This window comes from Zingiber officinale, chromosome 1B, assembly GCF_018446385.1.
Source record: "Zingiber officinale cultivar Zhangliang chromosome 1B, Zo_v1.1, whole genome shotgun sequence".
Taxonomy (NCBI): Eukaryota; Viridiplantae; Streptophyta; class Magnoliopsida; order Zingiberales; family Zingiberaceae; genus Zingiber; species Zingiber officinale.
The window spans coordinates 7,687,596-7,712,319 of NC_055986.1; the positions used below are offsets into that span (position 1 = coordinate 7,687,596).

A 24,724-nucleotide genomic window follows, 5' to 3' on the forward strand; every position below is an offset into this window, starting at 1 on the left:
TTGATTGTAAAAAAAAATGTCCACTTCTATCAATTAAAATCTTGTTTATAAGTTTGTTTTTTTTTAAAAAACTAAGTAAAGATTAACCTAATGAATGAATTGAATGTTAGATAAATCTATTAAGTCAATCCATTCAATCACATTGACTAGATCAATTAAACCGATTGGGGAAAACTAGGTTAGACCAATTGAATCATTATACAAATCAATCATCAAGATAAAAGCAAGTTGAGAAAATAAATCGATGTAAATAAGGAAAATTGTAGATATTAAACATATCAAGCATCTTTAAAAAAATAAATTATCTAAAGAAAATTTGGTTAATTAATTTTAAATTCAATTTGGCTTACTTCAGTTGCATCATTAAAAAAAATTTGAACAACACGGTTTAATTCAGCATGACTCGCCTACTCCCTACCCTTATTACCTATTTTATTGATAAAATAATTAAAAGGACAATTTATATTGTTATCAAAAGATATCCTATTTTAAAAATATTAAAAGTTAATAATTGTAGTCAACTGCTCAAAACTACCAAGTAATTATAGAAAAAACTATTTTAATATTAATCAAAATTATTAAAAAAAATATTAAGTAAAAGTAATTTAATTTAATCAAAATTTATTAAATATTACTGAACGGTCTAGTTTTGATCCAAAATTTTAATCAAAATTACTATCATAAAATAATGGACTAGCATTACCTATCACCTCGTCTCATCCCTAAACACGTGCTTGGCACGTGTCTTCTGCAAAGTGGCTGTTTGCGGTGGGTGAGCTTGCGCATGCACTCACTCAATCAATCCCTATTAAAAACAATTCCACGCATCCAATTTTTTATCTAATTTTTATCTAATAAAAAAGGGGGGAAGTTGCCGTTCTTTGCTGTTGCGAAACTTTTCTCAAAAAAAAAAAAAAAAAACCATTTTTCACCCAAAAAGGAAAATAGTGGGGAACGTTACAAATCCAACCTGTAATTTTCAATCCGCTTCAACCTTCCAATTCCTAATCCAGGACCAGCTCCGCGCCGCCGGCACCACCCTCCAACGGGGCTTCGTCGGCCATAATGCCGGCGTCCAACCATTGATTGATAGGTGTGCACTCAGCTTTGTGCGAGTACTTCCAGTGCGTCGCCTGGCACGCCCTCGAGCAGTACCTGGCGAGGCCGCAGGCCGAGCACATAGAGAACTCATGGCGGCGCGTCTCCGGCCGGCCGCATCCGCCGTTGGAGCACGTCCCGAGCCCCTCCCCGTTCTCATCTCCGCTCCTCGTCGCAAACCACTCCACCAAGAAACGGTTCGCCGGGTGAGGCTCCGGCGGCGGCGTGGCACGCCATAAGTCTAAACCTTCGGAGAGAGAGCGAAGGCGCCGGGTATGGCGGAGTGGTGAGGAGGGGGAGTAGTGCAGGAAGGCGGAGAACTCACGGGCGTTGGCCAGGAGGAGATAGTCGTTACCCTCAGAGACGTCGCGGTGAACTCCATGACCGTCGAGGAAGCAGTAGCCGAGGAGACGCATAGCGTCCACGTAACAGAGGGACGCAGCCCGGGTGCAGAGGAGGACGCCGACCTTGGGATTTCTGTCGCTCTTCAATTTTCCGCTGCCGTTAAAATGGATGACCGCCAGGGAGAAGAGCGCCGCCGCGTGGTTCTTGAGGGCCGCCATAGCCATAAGCCAGACGCCCACCTCTCGATTCCTTAAGCAATAGAACAGGATCTGCAAATGCAACAAGAGAAAATAATCATCGGTCTTTCCATTTCCACCAAATTAAAGAAGCCAAGAACCCTACCATGCCCAAGATGTAACAAGCTTCCGGGCTTCCGGCATCAGCGCAGCGTTGCAAGAATCTGTTAGAGGAAACGGACCATCTGTTGGCTCTCACCGCGAGCAAATCCGGCGACGCCTTGGACAGAACCGCGGGATCGAGTCCCAAACGATTCAGCCTCTTACACCTGCGACAAATCCAAGAAAGAAACCCTGATTTTCCTCAATCGTTGAGCAAAAACAACACACAAATCGCCCCGAGAACCGAAGATGGGGAAGAAAAGGCACACTGTCAAGACGGCGATCAGATCGGATGGTCTCTCGGCGGAGGCACTCAGCTTGCAGAGGATGGATATTACAAGCTCGTCCGGAAGGCCATCAAAGAAGTCGCCGCTCTCCGCCGCACGGGGCCTCTTTCGGCCGGAACAACCTCCTTCTCCTCCGGATGCCCCTCTCCTATGCGTCAGTCCATTCTCTTTTCCCACCTCCATCACCACCGAAGCCCAATCGCCGGCGACCCTTGGCGGAGCATCAACGGGAGGGCTCTTCCGGATTCAAGGGCTCAAATTCTCTCCCTCATTTCCTCGTACGAGACAAAGCAGCTCCCTTTTATGTTAAGCAATAGAGCGATGCTGAGGGGAAAAAACACCAGAACGAACGACGATAAACTCAAACAATACACAGGTAATCTGAACCGTTGGTAATTGATCTCATCGATCTAATACGACGGGTATGCTACGGGTAGACTAATGAGGACGGATGTATGCTTACTTTCTAATGGCAGGATAGAGAATTGATTTATGATCTCATCCGCACAATTTCGAAATTTTACTTTTTTTTTACCTTATTTACGTTCATTATTATTATTTTAAAAATTAAAATTACATTAATCCTCTTATTCTTACATTATTATAATAACAATTATAACATAATTACTATATATATATATATATAGTAACTATTGTCTCAAAGTACAAGGTAAAATAAAAAAAAATTCAAAAAAAAATGAAGTTAGGTTGGATTCAATATGATGCCTGTTCTCTACGTTTTTAGTGCCAGCTTTTGGATCCTTCTCAACACAAACCATTACTTCTAAATAACGGCAATTTTTTATTATCCGGAGGAAACGTTTTTTTTGTGGTTATTCTGCGAATAGATATTTCATTTTAAAAATGAATCCGATCCGTTAATATAATCGAAGTCTACGGACAAATATTAGAATAGGATTGGGAGTTTTTCGATTCGGGTTAGAGATTTTTGGATTCGGGTTGATTTAGAACCGAATTGCCTCGGCTTGACATGAATTTAAGGTTTAGGGAGTTTTCAGGTTAAATTAAATTTTTTTAAAAAAATTAAAGTGCTTTAGGTAAAAATGTATCGTATATACATGTTGTATATGTAATATAATGAATGAATATACGTAAATTAGTACTTTATGCAAGAGTGTGTTAGACTCATGCAATTATGTAATACTAAAAAACCTTAGCAACAACAAACTACTATAATAAATTCTTCCTCATAAAAAAAATTTATAGCAGAAATTAAATTGATAAAAATATATACTACACTAGATCTTAATTAAATGCCGAGAAAGGTATACTTTTAATGTCTACTTAAGATATTTATAAAAAATATTTCACTGTAGTGTTTCAATCCTAATACGTGGGATTAAAAAGGACCATGACAATGTAATTTTTTATTTAAAAATTACTAATAAGTCTTTATTCTCAGTATGCTAAAATTAGTTATTAAAATGTCTATATTTTTAATTAAATAGTAAAATAACAACAGAAAGTTAATATGATAATTACACGAGATAAAAGTAAAAAATTTATAGAAAAATAGTAAAAAAAGTTTTTTTAAAATCGAGTTGGTTCAAGTTATTTAGATTTGAGTTTAGAATTTTCAAATTGTGCTAAGATTCGAATTAAATTCGAGTTAAAATATTTTTATAATATATTTATTTTGATCCGATCCTAACTCATCTGATGCATCCGAATTAACACTTCTGTATTCGGATGAACATTGAACCAACCGGTCCGAGTTGGTCAATTTTCCTCGAGGGCAATATGGAAGCCCAATAATGTCGATCCGGAGGCCCAATTTGAGATGATTAGTTTTAAATGATATATATAATGAATTATGATTTATTTTTATTAACAGAAATTGTAGAATGAGAATGTCATTGAATCGTCAACAATTTTGACTTCATAATTCTCCTACTTCAAACATTGAATCCTCCCTAATACGTATGGAAATATTTAATTAGATTAATAATTCTAAACTTCCATGGTCCTCCTAAACATTTGAATTCCCATTCTAAAGTATTCTTTTTTTATATGTTCTCACGTGTTCTCGTTTGTCTTCATCTAAAATGTCGTCAAACTCAGATGAAGTTGATTTTTCAATATTCAATTTTAAATACTGCTAATTCAAAAAAAAAATATTATATGAAATGCCGTCGGATTTAGATGAAATGTTATCCTATTTTTTTAGGATAATATTTAAATGGTGAGTTTCAAAGAAGATATATGCTTCATATTTGGTCACGTGTTCAAATATTGACAGAACTAGGAATTTAATACGAACAGACGGTTCCAATTTGACGAGTCTAATGAGTTAGGTCAGGAATAACGATGGAGGGAGACCGGATCCTCGTTCATATTTTTTTTGAACGGGATAGTGTTGGTCCGGAATTGTCTGAAATATAAAAAAAAAATATCTTCTTTTTCTTTGATTAGTAATATAATTATAATAGAAATAACAACTTTAAAAATTAATAAAAAGCATCATAAAATTTACTTAGTTACAACTTAAATAGTTATTAATTCAAGACAAATGAACGTTCACTAAGTATTTCCTTCTCTAAATACGGAGAAACCTTTTACACTCGTTAATAGCTCAGAAAAACTAGAAAACTGAATACAGAAATTATTATTTCTTTCCTAGGTCTAGGGGATCTTTTATAACCCCTGAAAAAACTTATCCTCAAGCTGAAGGCGTCTTCCATAAGGTTGGAAGGCGCCTCTAGCGTGGCAAAGGATAAAACTTTATCCTTTCCGCCAACGGTCAGATTGCCTGGTCGAAGGCGTCTTCCATAACCATGGAAGGTGCCTTCCATGCTGGTTGAAGGCGCCTTCTGCCTGAAGGTCGCGGAGGCGCCTTCAACTCCTATTCTCTCTCTCGTGTTGTCCTTTTTGCTAGTCGCGTCTTCCGCTTGACTTCCTGTGCTCCTAAGTTCCTGCACACTTAGACACAGGGATCAGAACATAACATGACCTAACCTAACTTAATTGATCATACCAAAAATACCTTGAGATTCCAACAAATAATCTACAATCTAATTACAGTTAAATTGTGATCGTAATTAGTTATGATCTTTCTTATATTCATCTTTCCATATAATTGTGATTAGCCCGGTCATCTTCCCACCATGGCGGCCTCTGAACAACGTCCGTCATATGTTCCGATCTAAATTACAATATAGATGAAAAAATAAATAAAAAAAATCACAATCAATTATAACCCGATAACATTAGAGCCACTACCCTACCATAATTAAATTGTAGATCACCTCTTATCTTCTGCCCTGTCATTGTTTTAATTGTCCTTAATTAATTGTTTATTTTATTTTCTTCCAAAAATAAAATAAATAAAATCGCATATATATATATATATATATATATATATCCACGAAAGCTGATAAACTAATTACTTGCCGTTCACGTTCACGCCTCTCTTTTTTATCTGCAGCATTTTCCCACATTTTCCCTGCATCTTCCTCTCCTCGCAGAGATTGATTGATCGAATGGAGGGATACGCTCCAGTAGTGGCGCCGCTGCCGCCGCCGCCGCCGGCATCTTCCTCGCCCTCGCCTCGCCATCAGCTGTCCTTATCATCTGCCGCTGGCGCCTCGTCAAAAGGCGAGCTAGCGAAGGCCGGCGGCGCCAAGAAGAAGGAGAAGACAGCGAGGAGGCACCGGTTCGCCTTCCAGACGCGGAGCCAGGTGGATATTCTCGACGACGGCTATCGCTGGCGCAAGTACGGCCAGAAAGCCGTCAAGAACAACAAGTTCCCCAGGTTATTAATTTAATTTAATTTAATTTAATTACCAATGTATTTATTCTTCTTCTTCTTCTTTTTTTTCAAAATGAAAATTTTTGTTCATAAAAGATAATCAATAGGCGAAATATCATTAATCTGCATGCATAGCTGTAATTAATTAATTAAAGAGAAATAGAATAATTAAACATGAGAATTAATTAATTAATTAATTAATTAACCTGCTGGTTTCATATGGAATTAAGCAGAAGCTATTACAGATGCACTCATCAAGGGTGCAACGTGAAGAAGCAAGTGCAGAGGCTGTCCAAGGACGAAGGCGTAGTGGTGACGACGTACGAGGGAGTGCACAGTCATCCCATCGACAAGCCCAACGATAACTTCGACCACATACTCAAGCAAATGCAGGTCTATGCCCAATTCTAGCTTGTTAAATAAGTAATTAATTAATTTCGTTGGTAAATTAATTAATTAGAAACTGGATCTTGTTTTGTAAATTAATGGAAGGTTAATTGATTGATTAAGTTCCCATGGAGTTTATGTTGTAGCTCCCTAATCATGATACTTTGGTACATTACGGTGCCGTAATGTCTGTTTTAGGATGTCAGGCAGCGTTTAATTATGCTTTTCATGAAAAAGGTGCTCTTTACTTTTTTTTTTTTTTTTTTTTTTTTAAGGGTTAAAAGTAAATAGTACTGTAACATATGATAAAATTGTTCTAATTTAATTAAAATTATTATATATGAATTGCTCTTTTAGCAATTAATTATGTCATGAATTATAAATTACTTGAATTCAACTAAAATTATTTTAATTCGATCAAAATTACTTTGAAAATTATTGAAGTAGGTTCAGGAGTCATGTAAAATTATAAGAAGAATCATTTTTATAATACAATTCTTTATACTACGGTTCTTCTTTTCTTCCTATAATTAAATTACTTTTCTATTTATATGCATGCAACAACAATAAAAAGTTTATTTCTCTCTCATCTTATTACATGTAATAATTACTATGTTGTAAATTTTTAAAGGTGATTTAGATGTTACAACGTTGTACCAGTTACTACATAATAGTTGCTACACGTTGTAGCAGTTTCCGTACAGTAACTGTTATAACGTGTAGCAGTGTTATTGTATAACTATTATGTTATAACAGCTATTGCACTGTTATAGTAGCTTTTGCATCTTTGTAGCAGCTGCTGCACCATTGTAGCAGCTGCTACACCGTTGTAGCAGCTACTGCACAATGGTAGCAACTATTGCACTGTTGTAGTAGCTTCTACACCGTTGTAGCAACTTTTGCACCGTGAGCGAAATCCGACGTGAGCTATCTGATGCGACCAAAATCTAATTTTTTTAATCTCTCTCATATGCATTCAACAACTTTTCTCTCTCAACTACATGCAACAACTATAAAATTCTCATTTCTCTCTCATCTGATTGCATGCAATAATTACTGTGCTGCTAATTTTTAAAGGTGATGTAGCTGCTACAATATTGTAGCAACTACTACACAATAGCTGCTACACGTTGTAGCAGCTTCTGTACAATAGCTGCTATAACGTGTAGCAGTGTTATTATGTAGTTACTGTGTTGTAGCAGCTACTGCACAGTTATAGCAACTACTGCACAATTGTAGCAGCTATTGCACTGTTGTAGTAGCTACTGTATACTAATTACTACAAGCTGTAGCAGCTACTGCATAGTAGCTGCTACAACTTTGTATCATCACTGCCACAATAATCTTTTGCATATAATAATAGGAGAGAGAAGATAAAATTTCATTTTAATTTAAAAAGAAAGAGAGGAAAGTTTTTGCATGTAGATGAGAGAAAGATTAAAAAAAAAATATTTCGGCTGCATCAGTTAAGTCACGTCTGATTTCTCTCAAATAATTTTGGTCAAATTAATTTTTTAAAAATTGAGTTAATTTATTTTGACATATTATAGTAGTTATTCTAAGCTACTATATATAATAACTTAGAGTAAAGATAATTTTAAAATTAGAAATATATTGAGACTATATATAATAACTCTGTTTTAACAAATGGATCATCTGAAAGGATCTAGTAAGTTTTTCCGCTGCACTTTTTACGTATTTAGCTTGCTAGTATTGGAATGTATACTAAAAGTCTAGCTTTTGTAAATATTTATTTTGAAATAAAAAATCATATTGGTCAAAAATATCTACATTTATGTAGTTGTTTAATTAATTTATATCGTAGATAATATGATGTGTGATGTCACGATCAATTTATCGAGTCTTTATAAATTATAAGCAATTGACTGACTAAGAGATGGAAAGACAAACCATTGAAGTCGTGCGATTAAGTATTAGTTTATCTTAACTAATAAATTACACTGATACACTGTATTGAGTAGAATCATTTTAGGTAAGTTCTTTGTCTTGCGACTTTATAAAAGAGACCTTAGTTATTATAGTGAAGTGCTCTCTTAATACTAATATAATAACAAACACATATATTTAGTATTTATTTCTTATCAATGGGTGAGTTAACTCGATAAATCAATAAGCCGATAAGTTAGGAAATGATATTACTTATAGTGTGTGTTGTTGATTATAGAGGGCATGTTCAATGAGAATGACCCCAAGAGGAGCTCAGGATTGTGATGTTAACCTGTGGACTTGATGTGACGGCGAGAGATTGAGTGGTACTACTTGGAGTAAGATATTAAGTGAGTAATTAGTAACTCATTTAATTAGTGGACATTCGACATCTTAAACAGGGAGACTAACACTCATAATAAGAATGAGCCCAAATTTTGGGCGAATAATAATTCTTTAGTGGTATGGTATTATTATTGATGAAATTAAGTTGTGTTCTGACACGGAAGCTTATTTTCATCGAGACCAAAAACCAATTCCTCTTCTCGGTCCCTATCGTAGCCTCTTGTGAGAATTATACCCACCTTTACCCTCTTTGGTGGCCGGGCTAGCTTGAAACTAGTGTCGGCCAAGACCCAGTTGAGCCAAGATTGTGGGCGGCCCCTTTGGAGTCCAGGTGGTCGGTCCACATATAATATTAAAAGGTTATTTATAAATTTTTCTTATGTGGATTCCATGGTTTTAAAAGATAGTTTAAAATTTAAATCTTTTCTTTTATAGCTTTAAGATTAAGAAAAGATTTGAAATCTTTCCTTATTTATAGATTGAAAGGTAGATTTTTATAACTTTCTAACCATGTTCATGATTAAAGAGAGTTTAAAAATTAAATATTTCTTTTATAAGTTTTACAAAAGATTAAGAAAAGATTTGATATCTTTCCTTATTTATAGATTGAAAGGAGATTTTAATTTTTAGAGATAACTTTCCTTTTGAAAATCATCCACATGTTTAAAAAGAATTTTAATTTATAAAATTCTCTTTTACAAACCACCATGAAGGGAAAATTATTGGAGAAATTTTATTTTTAAAATTCGAAAAAACAAAAAGGGAGTTTAATTTTGTTTAAAACTTACCTAGTTTTGGAAGCGTGGTTGGCCACTTTAATAAGAGAAAATAAAATTGATTTTATCAATTAATTTTTTTTTCACATAAGAAAATAAGAAAGTTTTATTAAACTTTCTTTATTTGCCAAGAATTATAAAGAGGGAGACCAGCAACGACTCCTTCTACTTCTCCTTCTCCATTTCTTGGTGTGGCCTGCCTAGCCTCTTCTCCTTCTCTTCTCTTCCTCCTTCCGTCAGCTCCCATGAGGCGCCCGGCAGTGCTAGCAGGAGAAGAATCCCAGTTTTGTTTCTCCGCCTCTGATAGCCTTGGTTGTGGTTTCAACCTCACCTAGGGTAGGTTTTATCGCTGGACACACCAGCTTAGAAGATTAAGTTAATTAATTATTTGCTACAAAAAAATTAACAATTATACTTGTAATCCCCATTTTATTCTAGTTTTCTTTGCAAAACATTTGATTTTTGGAAATACGAAGGCATATGTTTCAGGTTGAATTGTGTGTTTTGTTTTATTTTTGAATTTGTGATTCGATTGTTCTTTTTAAATCTAATGTTAAATTAAATTTGAATTTAAATGTTAATTTCAATCAAAATCGTTATATAACTTATAAAAAATATAATTGTTAGAAATAAACAGTAAAGCCATGTAAATTTTAAAAATGTTATATCTACTATTTAATTAAAAATTTAGATATTTAATAAATAATTTTAGTAAGTGTAAAATTTAAAATCTAGATATTTAATAACTAATCTTAATAGGTTATTTAGGAAAGGTTCGACACTTGTACAAAATTTTTGTACACTGGAACCGGTACAATCTTCCTAGGACTAACCAACAGCTAGATCATAACAAGGTTGACCAGATACTAGACAACAGAAAGTTCTAGCAGACCACGAATGATGGGATGTTGGGTAAAGGAACCCTAAACTCAGAATATGAGTTTAGGGTTGGGCAATCGATTCGATTGGTGTAATCGATTTGCCCAAAGCAATTGATTGGTTCAATAGATTGTGGGTTATTTCGGGAGCATAGTAGGGTTTGAAATCGATTAAAGTAATCGACTGAGACAATCAATTGGAAAGTATGTTCTCCACTAACAGAAACTTGCCGAATCGATTGGCCTAATCAAATTAGCTTTGCCAATTGATTGGCCTAATCGATTTTTTCTTGTCAATCGATTGGCAGTGTTTTCTCCTCAAAGAGAAAGTTTTGGAATCAGTTGGCTCAATCGATTGAAAGCTATCAATCTATTGGTATGACTCAAAAATTGATTGGTAAGGTGGAAAAGAGTTGTTGTTTAGGTTTGAATGGTTGAATCTAACGTGACAATCGATTGAGGGTAAAGCTAATACATTAGGAGGCATTTTTCATGTCAAAAAACCCCCTAAAAAGGGGGATTTCGTGAAGTTTTCAAGCTGCCAATTCTTAGAGATTCTGAAACGAAGTGCTACTCCATTTATGGGTCAAAAAGAGGTATTTCTGAGCAATAAGAGATCAAATAAGGTATTCATTGCATTTATATTTTCTTTCTTATCTCTTGTTGTGTTCTTGTAAGAATAAACTTGCACGAGTTTTCTTCGCCTCCGAAAAGTTTCAAAAAAGGAGAGTGTTCATAGTGTATGTGATAATTGGTATTAACGATTTAGATTAATCATCTCAATAAAGTGGATACCAAGTAAACCAAAGTATTATACATGTAAAGTCGAGTTTGAAATAAAGTTTCCGCTGCGCATGTAACAATGAGAAGAGATTGAAATTATTATTTATCCCCTCTAGCTCGCATCAGTCCTAACTTATATAGTAACGAAAACAATATGCATAAATATCCAGATGGAAAATATACCATTATTTGATAAAACAAAATAAAATCCGTGAGTTATTAAATAATCTATTTTTAAAGAAGATAAATTAATTTTAGAGGGGAAGATAAAAATAGACAACCTAAATGATCAAGCACTTTTTATCTGAAAACTAATATTTATTCACTTTTTAAAAGACAAAACTATGGTCAAAACCCATTTCCTGATGTTGTAAAATGATCAACGTAAAACAATTCAAAGATAAAATTAATTATTCTCTCCCGAGTCTAACAGGGACAAAGACATTAAAATAAAAATGGAATATTTTAATTCCTCGTGTCGGTTAATTAAGTTAAACAACTTGCTAGGCACCTAATTTGGATGTGATTTAGATTATGTGGAACCCACAGGAATGGCCATTGATAAGGCTTGGGGTTGTTTGGGTAGGCTAATTAACACACGGTAACTTATCCTCCCCAGTCCGGCGCTTTGCAGTAGACTAATTGATTTTGTTAATTTTTAGTTGGCATTTAGAAAGTGTTTATAACGAATGATCCATTAGATTTATCTATTAAAAAAATTTATCTATTAATTTATTAAAACTGATTATACCTCAAAAATTAAAGAATTTCTCCATTGAATTATACTCCATTGAGGTTTTATTAATTTACTCATATGTTTTCTCTTTGAATTATTTAATAATTTTAATTATACGAAAAATTATTTATAGTATCCTCCTGAATGTAATATTAAATTACCTAAAAGGGTAAAAACACAGTAATTATTTAACTAACCAACGGTCAAAGGCGCGTTCTCCGTGACAGTAGTTAACGGTTTCTTTCCACCTGGCCCCACATCCCGTCGACGATCTGCGCCACCAACCCTGACACTGCCTCCGCCGCACCTGAAGCCGCGAGCTGTGCCGACCCGGTGGCCGCGCTGGAGACGGCCTCGATTAGAGCCCACGCGACCGAAGTGACCGCGTTGGCGAGGAGCCCGATCGCGTGTGTCAGCGCAGAGCGGAGGAGATCCGCGACGAAGCCGAGGGCGCCGGCGGAGACCCACCAGGTAAGCTTGAGGAGCTGGGTGACGGCGAGCAGTAGTAGCGCCGCCGGCTGGGAGGCCACGAAGTAGAGCGTGCAGGCGAGGGAGCTTATGACCGAGAAGAGGAACTGGAGCAGAACGACGAGCGCCATGAAATTATGATTTTCAAGTTAGCTATAACATTAATAACTAAGCATTTTCTGGGAGTCCATGAACGAATTCTTTTTATATATATATACTTCAAATACTCATATGTAAATTTTGAACTTTAATCTTCTAAATTATTCCTCTAAATGCATATTGATTGGAAAAAAAATATATTGAATCGATAAATAAAATGTGTTGACTCGAGAAATTGAGGATGATAATCAATGGCTTGGATCAGGTTGGGTCAAGGTCTTTGGACGCTATCCAACGAAAAAGATTATAAAGAAACAACATGTGCTTAGAGTACAAGTTAAAGATATCATACGAAACGTCATCTTGCATACTTTCTTATTAATTATATTATATTTTTAATATAAATTTAGTTTTTTTCACCTTTTATTCATTCTTATGTGATAAAAAGAAACAAATATTTAACACTAACACAATCTATTTATTTGCTTAATTACATTGACTTAAAATTAATTTACAATGACTTAAGAAATATGCCCATTATTATTTAAACATTCCTTTTAGTCTTAACTGTGCTTAGATCGGACCAAATATATTAAACGATTTTGGCTCAGCAACTTTCGCATAATATTTGATAAATCTGCTGCCCCGTGTTGGGGATTTTCTTATTTTAATTTTAGATACAACTGGAAATTGCAGAGATCAATGACAATAATCCAAGTCCTTTGAAACATCTGATGCACTGAGTGTGTTTTTTTTTCAAGAAATGAATTCTAAAATCAAAAAGAAAAAGAAAAGGCATACTCAATCCACTGCCAGCCATTTATGTTGTATACCGATCATCTACAATAACCTGAAACAGAGGTTTAAAGCCTGTCATTCTTACTTGCAGACTGGCTTGCTAAGGGCTGTCGCTCCTGCAGCCACTGATTATCTGGCATCCCCTCCTGTAGTGGTTTGCAGCACTTGGGAGGGTGTGGCAGTTGTAGTAAGGCACTCCAGGCTTGGTGCAGGGCACCACATCCCGTCTCAGGGCCTCATAGCTTATGTACTTCTTCCCTGTCACTGCCCACAGCAGCCTCCTGCTCTCCTCTGAGCTCAGTTCACTTGCAGTGCTCTTCTTCCCTAGGAGGAAGAGGAAGAGGAGGAGGAGGGAGGTCAAGAGGAGGCGAGTCTTGTTTGCCATTCTCTGCTGGATGAGATCTGTGTGCTTCATTTGTGAGTAGTACAAGGCTTTAATGCAGTGAGTCGTCGTGTGTTGTTTGGTTTTGCGGTGGGTCAGCCAGCCCAGCCCTAAAGAGCTCAATTCGGGAAGAAGGAATCGCAGTGGTGAATTTGGAAGACAGAAATTTTTTGGCTTCCAGCTACTCATTTCATAATGGACGGCGTCAGAGATCAACATGCACTCATTCAAGCGAGAATTCATGGTCCAGCCTTACCATGATTGAATGATTGAGTACCAAACCATATAATTCAGAAGCAAGATGAACAGGTGGATCAAAAAGTATTACCTGTAAGAACATGATGCCCAACAAAAGATGCTAGTCGAAGTTACAGTTGCTCCTTATCTTTTTTGCTTAATCCTGGCATCCTCTCTTCATTCAGCCCATCAATGGGATTCGAACCTGGCCTTTCAGTTAAGAATTGTTGCCAGAATACATCGTTTGTTCCACCTGAAGGGGCCGAGGATGCATCGTTTGCTTCACAGGACACAGCTTCAGCATCAGCAGCAGAATCAGCAGTCATGCTTCGCATGCCTGCGACTGGCGTATTAAGATCATTATGTCTTTGAGTAGAAGATGAGAGATCGTCGGCATCGATTTCCATTGAAAGCGTTAGACTCAAACGGCATGGAAGAAGCACATCGTCTTCGTCAACAGCTCTAGCAAACAAATCATTCTTTGATGGAGAAACAGGAGCCCCGGCATCACGGAGCTGTAGTGTCTCAGACGCCTGAGGGGGGCACTCCGGCAGCTCATGGTCACAGTCAATTTGTCTAATTGCCTGCACTGTGCCATGGTGAAGATCAAAGTGCTGCGCATTGAGGATCACCACATCAGAATCGGCCGGAACAGCTGAGCACAGACCTAATTTTAGCTTCTCACAGAAATCTTGATCGAGCATGAACCCGGTATCATCGCAGAAGCTGTTGTCGGAACAATCTCGGCAGTAATCCCCATCCGACGGCAATCTCCGCTTCCTGTTAATGGCTGAGACATCTATTGATGTGGCTGAGGCCATCTTCGTTAGACTTTCCATGAGCTGAGGGTTTTTCATGGCACGTTGCAGGAAAGCAACCATTTTGAGCTGCCTCTGCTCCATGTTCATCACCCTGCGTTCCAGATCCTCAATCTGGATCTCCGTCCCGGATTGTTGCTCCTTGACTTTGAATAAACTAGACTCGAGGCTCGACTTCTCCCTGCTAAGCTGCTCGACCTCATCTTCCAGCGCCGTCCTCTCCGCGTCAGGAAAAACACCTCCCGATGGATGGCTATGGCTGTGGATGGGCTTGCGCCGGTGGATGTTCTTCAAGAGGTGCTTTTGCCCCTTGACGAAGTCGTCGTTCGAGAACTCCCACCGCTCCGGGTCGATCTTCCTGAAGCCCTGCAAATCAAGATTCAGAGGAATCGGAGGCTCGATCCACGCATCATTCGTAGAATAAACAGGGGGAGAAATTAGGGCGAGGGTTTACTATTCATACATAGGTATTGAGCTGTCGGATGAAGCTAGAGAAGTTGTTGTGCTTGAAGTAAGTCGGGAGCAGGCGGGCGGCGAACTCCGTGTGATTCCACACCACGAAGCTCGCATTGGTGGAGCTCCAGGAGACGATGTCGTTTGTGGAGGCGTCGTCGACCATTTCATACGTCTTCAGCAGAAAAGGAGCAGGCCCGCCTCCGCCACCGGAAGCGCCGCCTTCCATCTCTCGGCGAGGGGTTCGCCGGTGTTCAACGAATTGCTCGATCGATTGAGAGAGGCGAGAGAGATTGCGATGGATAAAACTAACGGGTGGAGCGTGGGCGCGCACCACGGCGGTGATTGCGTAGTTGTTTCTATTCCTCGTCTCATTTGTTTTTATTTTGGTCAAAAATCAAAATAGCGACTCTACTTTATTTGTTAAAATAATATAAAACTCACGGAGTATCTGCTGCGTTGATTTTACTAACTTGTCGATATTATTTAAATTTAATTAATATTATTTCTAAAAATTAAAATTATTATAATTATATTTGTAAGATCTTCCATTAAAGAATATTAATGGCAGCATGAAGGGCCATTTCAGATTAATGAAGATGCTATTTATTACAAATTTATTAGTTTTAATGATAAAGTTTGCTTTTATATCAATACTTTTTCTAAATCTTCATTCTCAATTATTTTAATTAAATCTAGCTAAATTTAATGAATGATACGTGCTTAGATCAATTGTCCAAATTACCTGCAATCGCCTACCTGCCTTGTTGATAACTTACAAAATATATTAGGACTATGTTTTTAATCTTTATAAGCATATTATCGCAATTCAGGATCATCATCATTAGAAAAAATAAGTCAAATGATGCAACCAACCTTAGTTCTCCCCAATTGAAATAAACAATGCTCATTTTTCATGCTTCAATGCTTCTCAGCAACATCGCCAGGTCCAGAAACTATTGTCGACTTCAAGCACAAATATTACTAAGATCATTACGAACATATACTAATTGCAAGTGAATCACTAATAGAGATTGAATTACTTGACAATTATCGACATGAAAGGAATAAATGATACTCAGAAATTGGAATGCCTTCAGACTACAGTGGTTCTCGCAATAGGTGAGAACAAGAAAATTGAGGAACACCGGAGATATCACTCTTGCACTCCCAACATTTCTGGTGGTATACAACATGTTTTCACGATACAAATGTATTCATGTCCTTAGAATTCTTACATATTGCAGCGATCGTAATCAGAGAACCATGAGGTAGGGTCCGTGTCTATGGATAATTCAGTGTCTCCTCTCTTGCAGAAAGGTTCAAACTCCTGCGCCAATGGGTGAGTGCCCTTTCCTGCATCAAATTTGGCCTTTTCAGAGCCATCAGATTCAGTATAATCAGAGTCAGCCTCTTTGGAACCACCAGTTTCAGTATGATCAAAATTTGACTCCTCAGTTGTGCAATTCACTGGAGGAGTTATTATGTCAAGATTCTTCTTCAACCGCTCTATCTCTTGGTTCATCTTTTCAGTCTCTTTCTCTGCCAACAGTGCTCTTCTCTGCAAGATGTCCCATCAAACAAGAAATATAAGCATAGAAAAGGTGAAAACAAAACATCCGTTACTTTTCACAGCGATCCTACATGACATAAACAGTTAATCATAAGGTAACGTGACAATAATCTACTGGAAGGCATTTGACCTTATATGAAATTTACTTGGTAAAAAAGATTTATCGGAATTAAATGGACTTGAAAGCTAAAAAACACATTTTTTGCCTTTTTTCAACAGGAGAAAACACAATTTGGTTGGTGTTCCATCTGACGCTTTTTCTTATGTGGGAAAGGCACAGACAGGTTATGTTGTGCATGAAAATTTGAATAAAAAGAAGCTGCAGAAACACGGTTTGGTGATGACGATAAGCTGCGGAAAATATGAATTCCTATATGCAAATGCATTTAACAGGAAAAAAAAAAGGAAAATACCTCTGCAACTGCAGCAGCTTCCTCTGCCTCTTTTAGCCGTACAAGTACTTCTCCAGCAGCCTCTAGCGCATCAACAGTGTCAGCGAGTTGGGATTCAAGGGCTCTGTTTTTGTCTTGCCATTTTTGTTTTACCCTTTCCCTTTCTGCTTTCAAGACTGAAATTTCAGATGCAAGAGAGCTAATAAATTTTAATTCTGCTCCCCTAATCCCAGCTTCAGTTGCTGCTTCCATAACATCGTCAATGCCATCATTGATTTCCCGATTCCATGAAAGCAGGGTAGTGTGCTTCTCCTGAAGATCTGCGTACTGCTCTAGTATTCGAGTATGACTCTGCATCGCTGTTTGCAGTGCGTCTTTAAGCTCTTCAGTGCATTTTTTCTCAGAATCAAGTTCTTGTTTCAGTTTTTTAGCCAAATGGCGACTCCCTTCAAGTTCAAACCTAAGTTCTTCAACAAGAGAATACTTACTCTCCTTATTATCAACATCACTTTCACCAAACTCTGAGAATGTGCTGAGAGGAACTATAGTTCTTCCCTGATGAGTTAGCCGAAGCAAAGAACTTTGTTTTTGTGTTGATTCAGAACAAGTGGGGTCTATGTAATACAGCAATTGACTTCTTAAGTCCTGAATCTCTTCCATGAGAACATCCCTTTCACTCATTTCAAAAAAGTTTCTATAGCCATCAAGTTCATCTTGGACCTTTTTCAATTTGATATTTAACTGTAAAATTTCTGAATGATTCTCATATTTCTCTTTCAGAAGCTGCAGAGCAATCAAAATTTGAAACTTAATTGTTAAAAACTTTATAACGGAAAAGAAACTGGTAAGGCAACTGCAAAGACAGGAAATTAGCTATGGAGACAAGGATTAGTAAGACCTTATGTTCGTTCTCAAGTGCAATGAACTCTCCCTGCATAAACTCTTCTGTTGGAAGAAGGCCATCCATCAGACTCTCTAGACGGGCAATTTTATCCTCACGAGTTTGAACAATCATTGCATTGCAATCTCGTTCATATTTGTACTGTTGGGCCTGCAAAGTCGGCATTGATGATAACCATATCAAACACTTGAATCAAATGAAATTTAATAAATGAAAAAAGACAAACACCAATAGTTTCAGCTGTGCTATTTCAGCAGCTTGCTCAGTAGTGAGATCTTCAAGTGCCATTTCACGCCTGATGGATCCCGCCAACACTTGTTCCACGGCCTATATAATCATTAAGAAGGTCTTTAATACATTTGACAAAATATGGGGAAAAAACCTAATTGCACAATATTTTAGATCCAAGGCAACAAAAGATTTAACAGCATTTGAACTGAAACCTACTTTTGGAACATGACTATTATGCTTATCATTTGCTGTTAATCCATCAGCAAGCACCAGCTGCATATCCCTGCTCCTGTTCACATTAGCACTTTCAACTCCTGAAACTTTCTGACAGTAATTGCACATAATAGATAGTTCCAGTTCTTGTGAATCTTGTAGTGGCGTCTGTGTTCCAATGTCAACCTTGTTTATTTGAATAATTTGCCTGTCATCTGTAGGCCTGACAGTGAAAGAAGAGTCTCTCTGGACTGATTTGTGTTGCCACTTATCAATCATTTGTAGACCACATTGGAGGCTTGCAGCCAAGTACTCAGTTGGTTTAGGAGAATTCTTTGTCTGACAGTTGGAAGAACTTGAAGCAGACAACGTTGCTGTTGATAATGCATTTGTAATTCCTGTTGATTTAGAATTTCCCAATGTATTCCTTGGAGATGCTGATATTGACAATGACGTTCTAAGACTCTTCCTGCTACAAGCATCAATGACAGCTAAAGCACCCAAAGGAGGTACCTGAGGGACTGGGGTAATGTTGCAAGGCACTGTGCTAAGACTAGATGGTAATAGTGTGGAACTGAGAGAGAGAGAATTTTTAGATTGGTTTTCTACTATAACTTGTCCAATGTCTGTGGAATGGATTATTTCAGTAGGCAATTTATCATTTGGAAAAGTTTGAACCCTTTGATCATTCATTAATATTACACAGTTGTCATCCTGTTGATTGTTTAGACCATCAGTATTGGAAGCATAGGTAGTTTTTTCATCAGATTTTGCAGAGACTTGGACCAATTCTATTTCCCTTAATTTGGTTTCCTGGATAGAAAAATTTGAACAATCAAATACCAGGCTCCACAAAGAAGCAAATCATATGGTGCATAAAGGACCTTACCTTTGATATGGTTAGTGGTGCAGAAGCAGACTGTGGAGCATCAAGCATCTCAACATCATTCTCATCAATTTCCATTTCTTCATCACTGTCATCTTTGACAACAGGTAATGGTTTTGGGCGAACAAGGCTCATTTTAAGTATATGCAAACTTCTGCGAGCATTCCATGCTGTGGAATAACCCCCATTGTTGTCTGATGATCCATTAGATTTCATTCGTAGGAGTTCATCCTATTAAAAATATCATGCATTGAGCACTAGTCTGCAACAACAGAATTACTAACAAGATACAAGTACTCGAAAGAATAATTTAATACAACCTTTAATAGGCGTATCTGCTCACGGAGAACATTAACATCGTCCTGCATTACTTCATTAACAACTGCTTTGTTCTTTATTGATTTTGCACGCTGGGCAAACCTCAATGTGCTTAAAGTTTCATTCTTACAGCTGCATAAATCAAGAGTCAGTCAATGAACTCAGGATGTATAGCTTTGACACCTTTAATTTTACCTTCTTAATGGTGAAATAGCACATATCATGGCTAGCTTTGCATTTCCACCAAGAGATTCCTGCAACAGAAATGTTAGTTTTGAATCACGGTATGGGATGTGCCTTTGTTTCCATGACTTTGAGACTTCAGCAAGAATATTAATCAAATTCCTGTGAGACACAAATGAACACCATAAAAACTTAAGTCAAAAAGCACAACCATGATATATGAAACCATGCAACTGTCAGAAATTCTCATATGATAATTCTTCTATGAAAGAATTTAGGATAATGACATATGTAGCATATAATAATCACAAAGATTTAACATGCTAAAGATAAAAAGGTTGGTCACATATAAAACAAAATAAAATTCACCTGGATATCTGTAAGCAATGTGATCAAGATCAGTTTGCTTTTAAACGAGATACTATAAGTGCATGATTAAAAAAACCAGTTGGTCATGACAATTTATGCTATGAATGTGAAAGGATGCTGGTAGACTTCTTCATGATTCAGGGCAACCCTAAAGCGACAACCAATCAAACCCAAGAGACTCAAAATCTAATAAGTTACAGGTAGATCACAAATCAATGTCCACTGAAAAAGTTTTTATTGTGATTTTTTTAATTAACTGACTATTAAAAGAAGATTGGTCGAGCAAAGCAAAGACAAGTGGATGACAGGTAGAGACTCCGCCACTTTATTCTCAAATTGCTAATTGAGGCTTCTTAAGCGTCTTCAAATATCAAAAGGTCCCTGCCTAAGTGCATTAAAAATTTGGATTGGATTGGAATCCCTCTACTCTTTAACTTGGTATCATAGTTAGTCCTAATGATGTTGAGTTTGAGGGGGCATTTCAAAAGACGACATGTCCAAAGTGGTAAAGAGGAACCACAGAAGGTAGAAACTCTACCCTTTTATTGTCACTCGCTAAGTGAGGCTTATTAAGCATTCGTAAATACCAAACAGTTTCACATCTAATTGTGGTAGCATTTTGACAAATTGAGCTCACTTTTTGTCTTTAATGATGATATTATATAATTACAAATTAAATGCTCACAATTTTCAAATATATGTAAAAGCAACTGTCAGAATTAATGACATGAACTTGGAAGAGTGCTTAACCACTTATTCAGAATTCAACAATGGTTCTTGGCTGATGAGAGTGGCATGTGAATTGGATTTAGAATTTTGACAGTTTGGCTCTTATCTATAATTGGCATTAAAGGGAGAACTGCTAGGAGCGATCCTAGCAACAGAAGTTAAAGATTCATTGTGGCAGTGAATATACGCATTGATCACATCCAAAGAAATTTTCTCATGAGTTAAAGGGCTGCAATTCTCTTTGAATGATCGTTGAAGCCTAGAAGGACATGGATGGATATACTAACTATGCCTGGTGCAGGTACAAGAAGACCCAATCTTATGGGCGATACTTTGATAAAACCATGAATTTATCCAAGACAACTCCAAACATTTCTCTCTACTCCACCAACTTTTCTGTGTTCATGTCAGCTACAACAATTGAACCCCTTAGAATGGTAGATCTTGAACAGACCATAATATCATGAATTTTTGTTTCACCCAAGTATCTTAATTAAATGAATCATAGTCTAGATAACAACACTCACAAGTTCCAAATACATGCAACATATATGTGCATGATCATGATGGCATTGGCATTCAAACCAAAACAACTCTTACCCAAGTTGCGATAGGGAGCGATTAATGTTGCTAGCCTCCTTTAATTGTTCCCCTGCTGCCCGAGTTTGCTTTTGCCTTTCAGACCCAGCCAAATCGACAAGGTTTATTCTGCTAGTCTTTATGCTGATTAAACCATCCACAGTGCTCTACAAAGTAATTATTGAGATATTAGATTCCAGTGACAAATATCAATTTATTGAAACATTAAGCAATTAGATTGTAGTAGGAAAAGTATCGCATCAAAATGGAGGCAATTATTTTCTCTCAAGCTAGTCAGTAAAACACATACTAATACTACAGAAAGGCAATGAAATTTAGTCACTTGTCATAGGTTCACAGAAAAGCATGAGATTTGATAGATATATATATATATATATATAAAGAAAAAAAAAATCTAGGAACACAGCTACCATTTGCATCAGGCAAAACAAATGCAAACAGTTTTGAGTTCACTTTCAACTTTCATACAAGAAATGTTGATATTATGATATTAATCAAATTAAATTAATATTAAATTGCCAGAAAGGGAGGTAGCAAATTAACAAAAATTATATACATTGGGCATAATCAAGAAAAAAAATATCAGCAGTTCTCGACATTTCACCAGCACTAAAAAAAACAGTTTGCATCAATCCATGCTGAAATATACATCAAAAACCTTTACTTACAAGACATGACATACTATTCCAACCATTAGTTTATGAAAATTTAAAACATAGAAGCGAATTTGAACAATATCAGAAAGAAAAAAGACATTACCTTTGAATGGGACTCGATGATGCAAGTAAACACACAATGTGATCGGGAGCTTTCCATATTTATACGTGTTGCACCTATCCTCCTGTTTGCAAGCCCCTGCATGTGAATAATTAATCAGAGAGTGCATAAAGGGAGAAAAAAATGATTTTGCAAAGAAACATGTGAAACATTATGTAAATTTCACCTTCATCAATAGCTGATTTACATCGTTTATAGTAGATACATACTCTTCCGTCAAGAAATCAACATAAACACCAGTTTTAACATCTTCCCTGATCTGAAAGGTTCCAAATTAAAATAAAGGAGAAGAGCATTTTATAGATTAATAAAGAAGCAACAGAGGAACATTATGATTTGTCACCTGAAGATTCCTTCGAGTTGGCTCCAAAAGATCTGTGATTTGCTCATTGTAGATCTGTAAGTTCAATAACTATATGATCAACTAGCAATGCAGCAAATCTAGGAGGGACTTATATTAGCAAGTAAATGGAAAAGTAAAATATCAAGCAACATGGTAGACTTGCCTCCAAAAATGAGCAACGACACTGGTAATTCAGCTGTTTATCAGAGTGCTTTGATCGTTCCTACACCAAAAACAGCTTTAAGCATGAAGCTATGGAAAAACTACCATAATGCAGAATGTTTAGAAGTACGCACTTCATCAATGCGAGAAAACAGCCTCTCGAAGACACGGGGTGTCAAACCTTTATCAATGCTAGATGAAGCATAGTCTGACAATGCACTGGGAGGCCCCCACATAGTATATGTTTTTCCACTTCCAGTCTGGAAAAAAAAATCAACAAAGCTACTAATTATGTGTTTTTTCAGTATAAAAGAAATTTTACTGGATTTCAAACACTGAAGCACCATCCACCTGCCCGTACGCAAATATTGAGCTGTTGAACCCAGCCAAGCAGGTCTCGACCAATGGAAGCCCAACAAGTTGAAACATATCTTCCTGATGTTAATTACAACAAGACGGGGATCTGATGTGAAAGCTAAGTTCTAAAAATTAGAAGGGAAATATTTGTGACTTCAATTAATAAACTACCTGCGTGGATCTGATGTCAACTACTGAATCGAAGGTGAAGTTGTGATCAAAGACAGTGACAGAATTTTCAGAGACTTTTTCCACAATCAGATCGGCTTCCTCTTCCACCTTGTCTGGAGGTCGCATCCTCACTATCACCTAAGAAATCCAACAAATAACTCACAAAAGAAATTGATTAAGACTCGTCCCTCACCAAGCTTCCCAACAATACCTGGACGCCAGAATCCGAGGCTGACGAGGGGGAAACCCCATTCTCAGCTGGGGTCTCCGAGCTGAGCTTCCTCTTGAGAGGGTTGGCGCCGGGTTTGGAGGAAATCGGCGGGCGAGGGGGGAGCAGGCTACGGTTCTTGGCTGAGAGTGGCTTTCCGGAGTTGGCGGGGGACCTAAACGGAGACCGATCCGACGGCGCGGGGCAAGGGTCGACGTTCTCCTTGGGGATTCGAGGAGGCCGCTGCTTCTGCGACGAAGGAGTAAGGGCTTCAGAGGGCGAAACTCTACCGGTCCTTGGGCTCCCGAAGGCCTTCATGACGATGGAGACGACGGCGAGACCGAACCCTAGCGACGGGAGAACGAGACGTTGGGTGAAGAGGGAGATGAGAGTGGGCGGATTTGAATTCGAGGAGGTCAAACTGATGATAACATTGCAACGACACATTTTTGTACCCGGGCGTGAAAGCTGTTCAAACGTTGAGCGTAAGATGATCCGCGGAACAGTTTTAGATCTGAGTTATTGGCGCCGATGTTTAACCACGGTCAATTTGTAGTGGACCAGTCGGGTCGACCTCGGTGAGCATCAGTCCGCGATAGATTTGGATTTGATTAATTCGGTGAGAAAAAAATTCTCTAAAATTTAAAATTAAAATAAAAAATTGATGGACTATGAGTTTAACAAGTAATAAGTTCAAAAGCAACTTCACCCGCTCATGGTACTACACTACTACCCCTAATGTCAAGAATATTGTATAATTCATTTTAAAAAAATAATCATTTTTTATTCCAGAGCACATCTATAAAATAAGCATATATTACAATAATAAATAAGTTGAAAATTCATACAAAGTCAGTTACAAACATTGAACACATGAGATACAAAGAAATCATGGGGGTATCCTTTCTTTCCAACCCATCAAATCCATAACTCAAATTCAAATTTTTTAATTTTTTTTTATGGACTTATGAGTTGATCGGTCTAATCTATAATTCGTCGATTCGATTAGATTAAAAAAATTTTAAACTACTAAGATGATAATTAATTCATCCAATCCTATCAAATAACTGATGCGAGTTGGGAGCATCCTATCATGGATCAAGTCAGCTCTGTTGGAGGCCCCGTGCAGCAATGTTAGGGATCAGCGTGGACCTTTGTGGTTTAGCTAATCACAAACTCAAACCGAGTGTGTCTGATCCAAATTCAAAATCGACTTAGGTACTATAATAAATATAATTGATCATGTCCGATAGTCGAGGTGATGGAAGCTGGGGTTGTGGCGCTCCGGTTAACCATGTATTGACTCCTCGTGACCTTGCAACCACAACTGCGTCAGTGCTGAGCTAGGAAAGTGATCCCCGAAGATG

The 24,724-nt window shown here is 37.3% G+C and overlaps 5 protein-coding genes across 6 annotated transcripts; 1 reads left to right on the forward strand and 4 right to left on the reverse strand.

The window, feature by feature from the left end:
• Window positions 1-929: 929 nt before the first annotated feature.
• LOC122048633 (F-box protein At1g67340-like) lies at window positions 930-2,361 on the reverse strand. The gene is made up of 3 exons (XM_042610179.1): window positions 2,049-2,361; window positions 1,786-1,948; window positions 930-1,712 (listed from the first exon to the last, which is right to left on the reverse strand). The coding sequence occupies exons 1-3, from the start codon at window positions 2,249-2,251 to the stop codon at window positions 1,005-1,007; spliced, it is 1,074 nt and encodes a 357-aa protein (XP_042466113.1). The 5' UTR covers window positions 2,252-2,361; the 3' UTR covers window positions 930-1,004.
• Window positions 2,362-5,473: 3,112 nt separating this feature from the next.
• LOC122033839 (probable WRKY transcription factor 75) lies at window positions 5,474-6,353 on the forward strand. Its single transcript, XM_042593263.1, has 2 exons — window positions 5,474-5,840; window positions 6,071-6,353. Exons 1-2 carry the CDS (start codon window positions 5,569-5,571, stop codon window positions 6,246-6,248), a joined length of 450 nt encoding a protein of 149 aa, XP_042449197.1. The 5' UTR covers window positions 5,474-5,568; the 3' UTR covers window positions 6,249-6,353.
• A 6,530-nt stretch (window positions 6,354-12,883) lies between these two features.
• Window positions 12,884-13,679, reverse strand: LOC122048660. The gene has a single exon (XM_042610200.1). The coding sequence runs from the start codon at window positions 13,677-13,679 to the stop codon at window positions 13,155-13,157; it is 525 nt and encodes a 174-aa protein (XP_042466134.1). The 3' UTR covers window positions 12,884-13,154.
• LOC122048644 (heat stress transcription factor A-5-like) lies at window positions 13,387-15,308 on the reverse strand. Of its 2 annotated transcripts, XM_042610194.1 has the most exons (3): window positions 14,955-15,308; window positions 13,765-14,857; window positions 13,387-13,687 (listed from the first exon to the last, which is right to left on the reverse strand). In XM_042610194.1, exons 1-2 carry the CDS (start codon window positions 15,171-15,173, stop codon window positions 13,805-13,807), a joined length of 1,272 nt encoding a protein of 423 aa, XP_042466128.1. In that variant the 5' UTR covers window positions 15,174-15,308; the 3' UTR covers window positions 13,387-13,687; window positions 13,765-13,804. The 2 variants fall into 2 exon arrangements, with proteins under 2 accessions (XP_042466128.1, XP_042466121.1); XM_042610187.1 differs by having other exon boundaries at window positions 13,387-14,857.
• Window positions 15,309-16,003: 695 nt separating this feature from the next.
• Window positions 16,004-23,777, reverse strand: LOC122048670 (kinesin-like protein KIN-12B). The gene is made up of 17 exons (XM_042610209.1): window positions 23,361-23,777; window positions 23,150-23,287; window positions 22,973-23,056; window positions 22,756-22,881; window positions 22,623-22,682; window positions 22,460-22,513; window positions 22,283-22,375; window positions 22,099-22,194; window positions 21,340-21,485; window positions 19,654-19,803; window positions 19,461-19,590; window positions 19,144-19,371; window positions 18,258-19,067; window positions 18,039-18,137; window positions 17,808-17,960; window positions 16,931-17,692; window positions 16,004-16,505 (listed from the first exon to the last, which is right to left on the reverse strand). Exons 1-17 carry the CDS (start codon window positions 23,673-23,675, stop codon window positions 16,179-16,181), a joined length of 3,771 nt encoding a protein of 1,256 aa, XP_042466143.1. The 5' UTR covers window positions 23,676-23,777; the 3' UTR covers window positions 16,004-16,178.
• Window positions 23,778-24,724: the final 947 nt, after the last annotated feature.

Coding starts and splice junctions, on each gene's coding strand:
- LOC122048644 (XM_042610194.1), bottom strand. CDS start 15,173: ATGGAAGGCGGCGCTTCCGGTGGCGGAGGCGGGCCTGCTCCTTTTCTG. Junction 14,858..14,954: donor TCCGACAGCTCAATACCTAT/GTATGAATAGTA, acceptor CTTGATTTGCAG/GGCTTCAGGAAGATCGACCC.
- LOC122048670 (XM_042610209.1), bottom strand. CDS start 23,675: ATGAAGGCCTTCGGGAGCCCAAGGACCGGTAGAGTTTCGCCCTCTGAA. Junction 19,068..19,143: donor CACCACTAACCATATCAAAG/GTAAGGTCCTTT, acceptor TTTTCTATCCAG/GAAACCAAATTAAGGGAAAT. Junction 17,961..18,038: donor TAGCACAGCTGAAACTATTG/GTGTTTGTCTTT, acceptor CCGACTTTGCAG/GCCCAACAGTACAAATATGA.
- LOC122033839 (XM_042593263.1), top strand. CDS start 5,569: ATGGAGGGATACGCTCCAGTAGTGGCGCCGCTGCCGCCGCCGCCGCCG. Junction 5,841..6,070: donor AAGAACAACAAGTTCCCCAG/GTTATTAATTTA, acceptor GGAATTAAGCAG/AAGCTATTACAGATGCACTC.
- LOC122048660 (XM_042610200.1), bottom strand. CDS start 13,679: ATGAATTCTCGCTTGAATGAGTGCATGTTGATCTCTGACGCCGTCCAT.
- LOC122048633 (XM_042610179.1), bottom strand. CDS start 2,251: ATGGAGGTGGGAAAAGAGAATGGACTGACGCATAGGAGAGGGGCATCC. Junction 1,949..2,048: donor CTGATCGCCGTCTTGACAGT/GTGCCTTTTCTT, acceptor GATTTGTCGCAG/GTGTAAGAGGCTGAATCGTT. Junction 1,713..1,785: donor CTTGTTACATCTTGGGCATG/GTAGGGTTCTTG, acceptor TTGCATTTGCAG/ATCCTGTTCTATTGCTTAAG.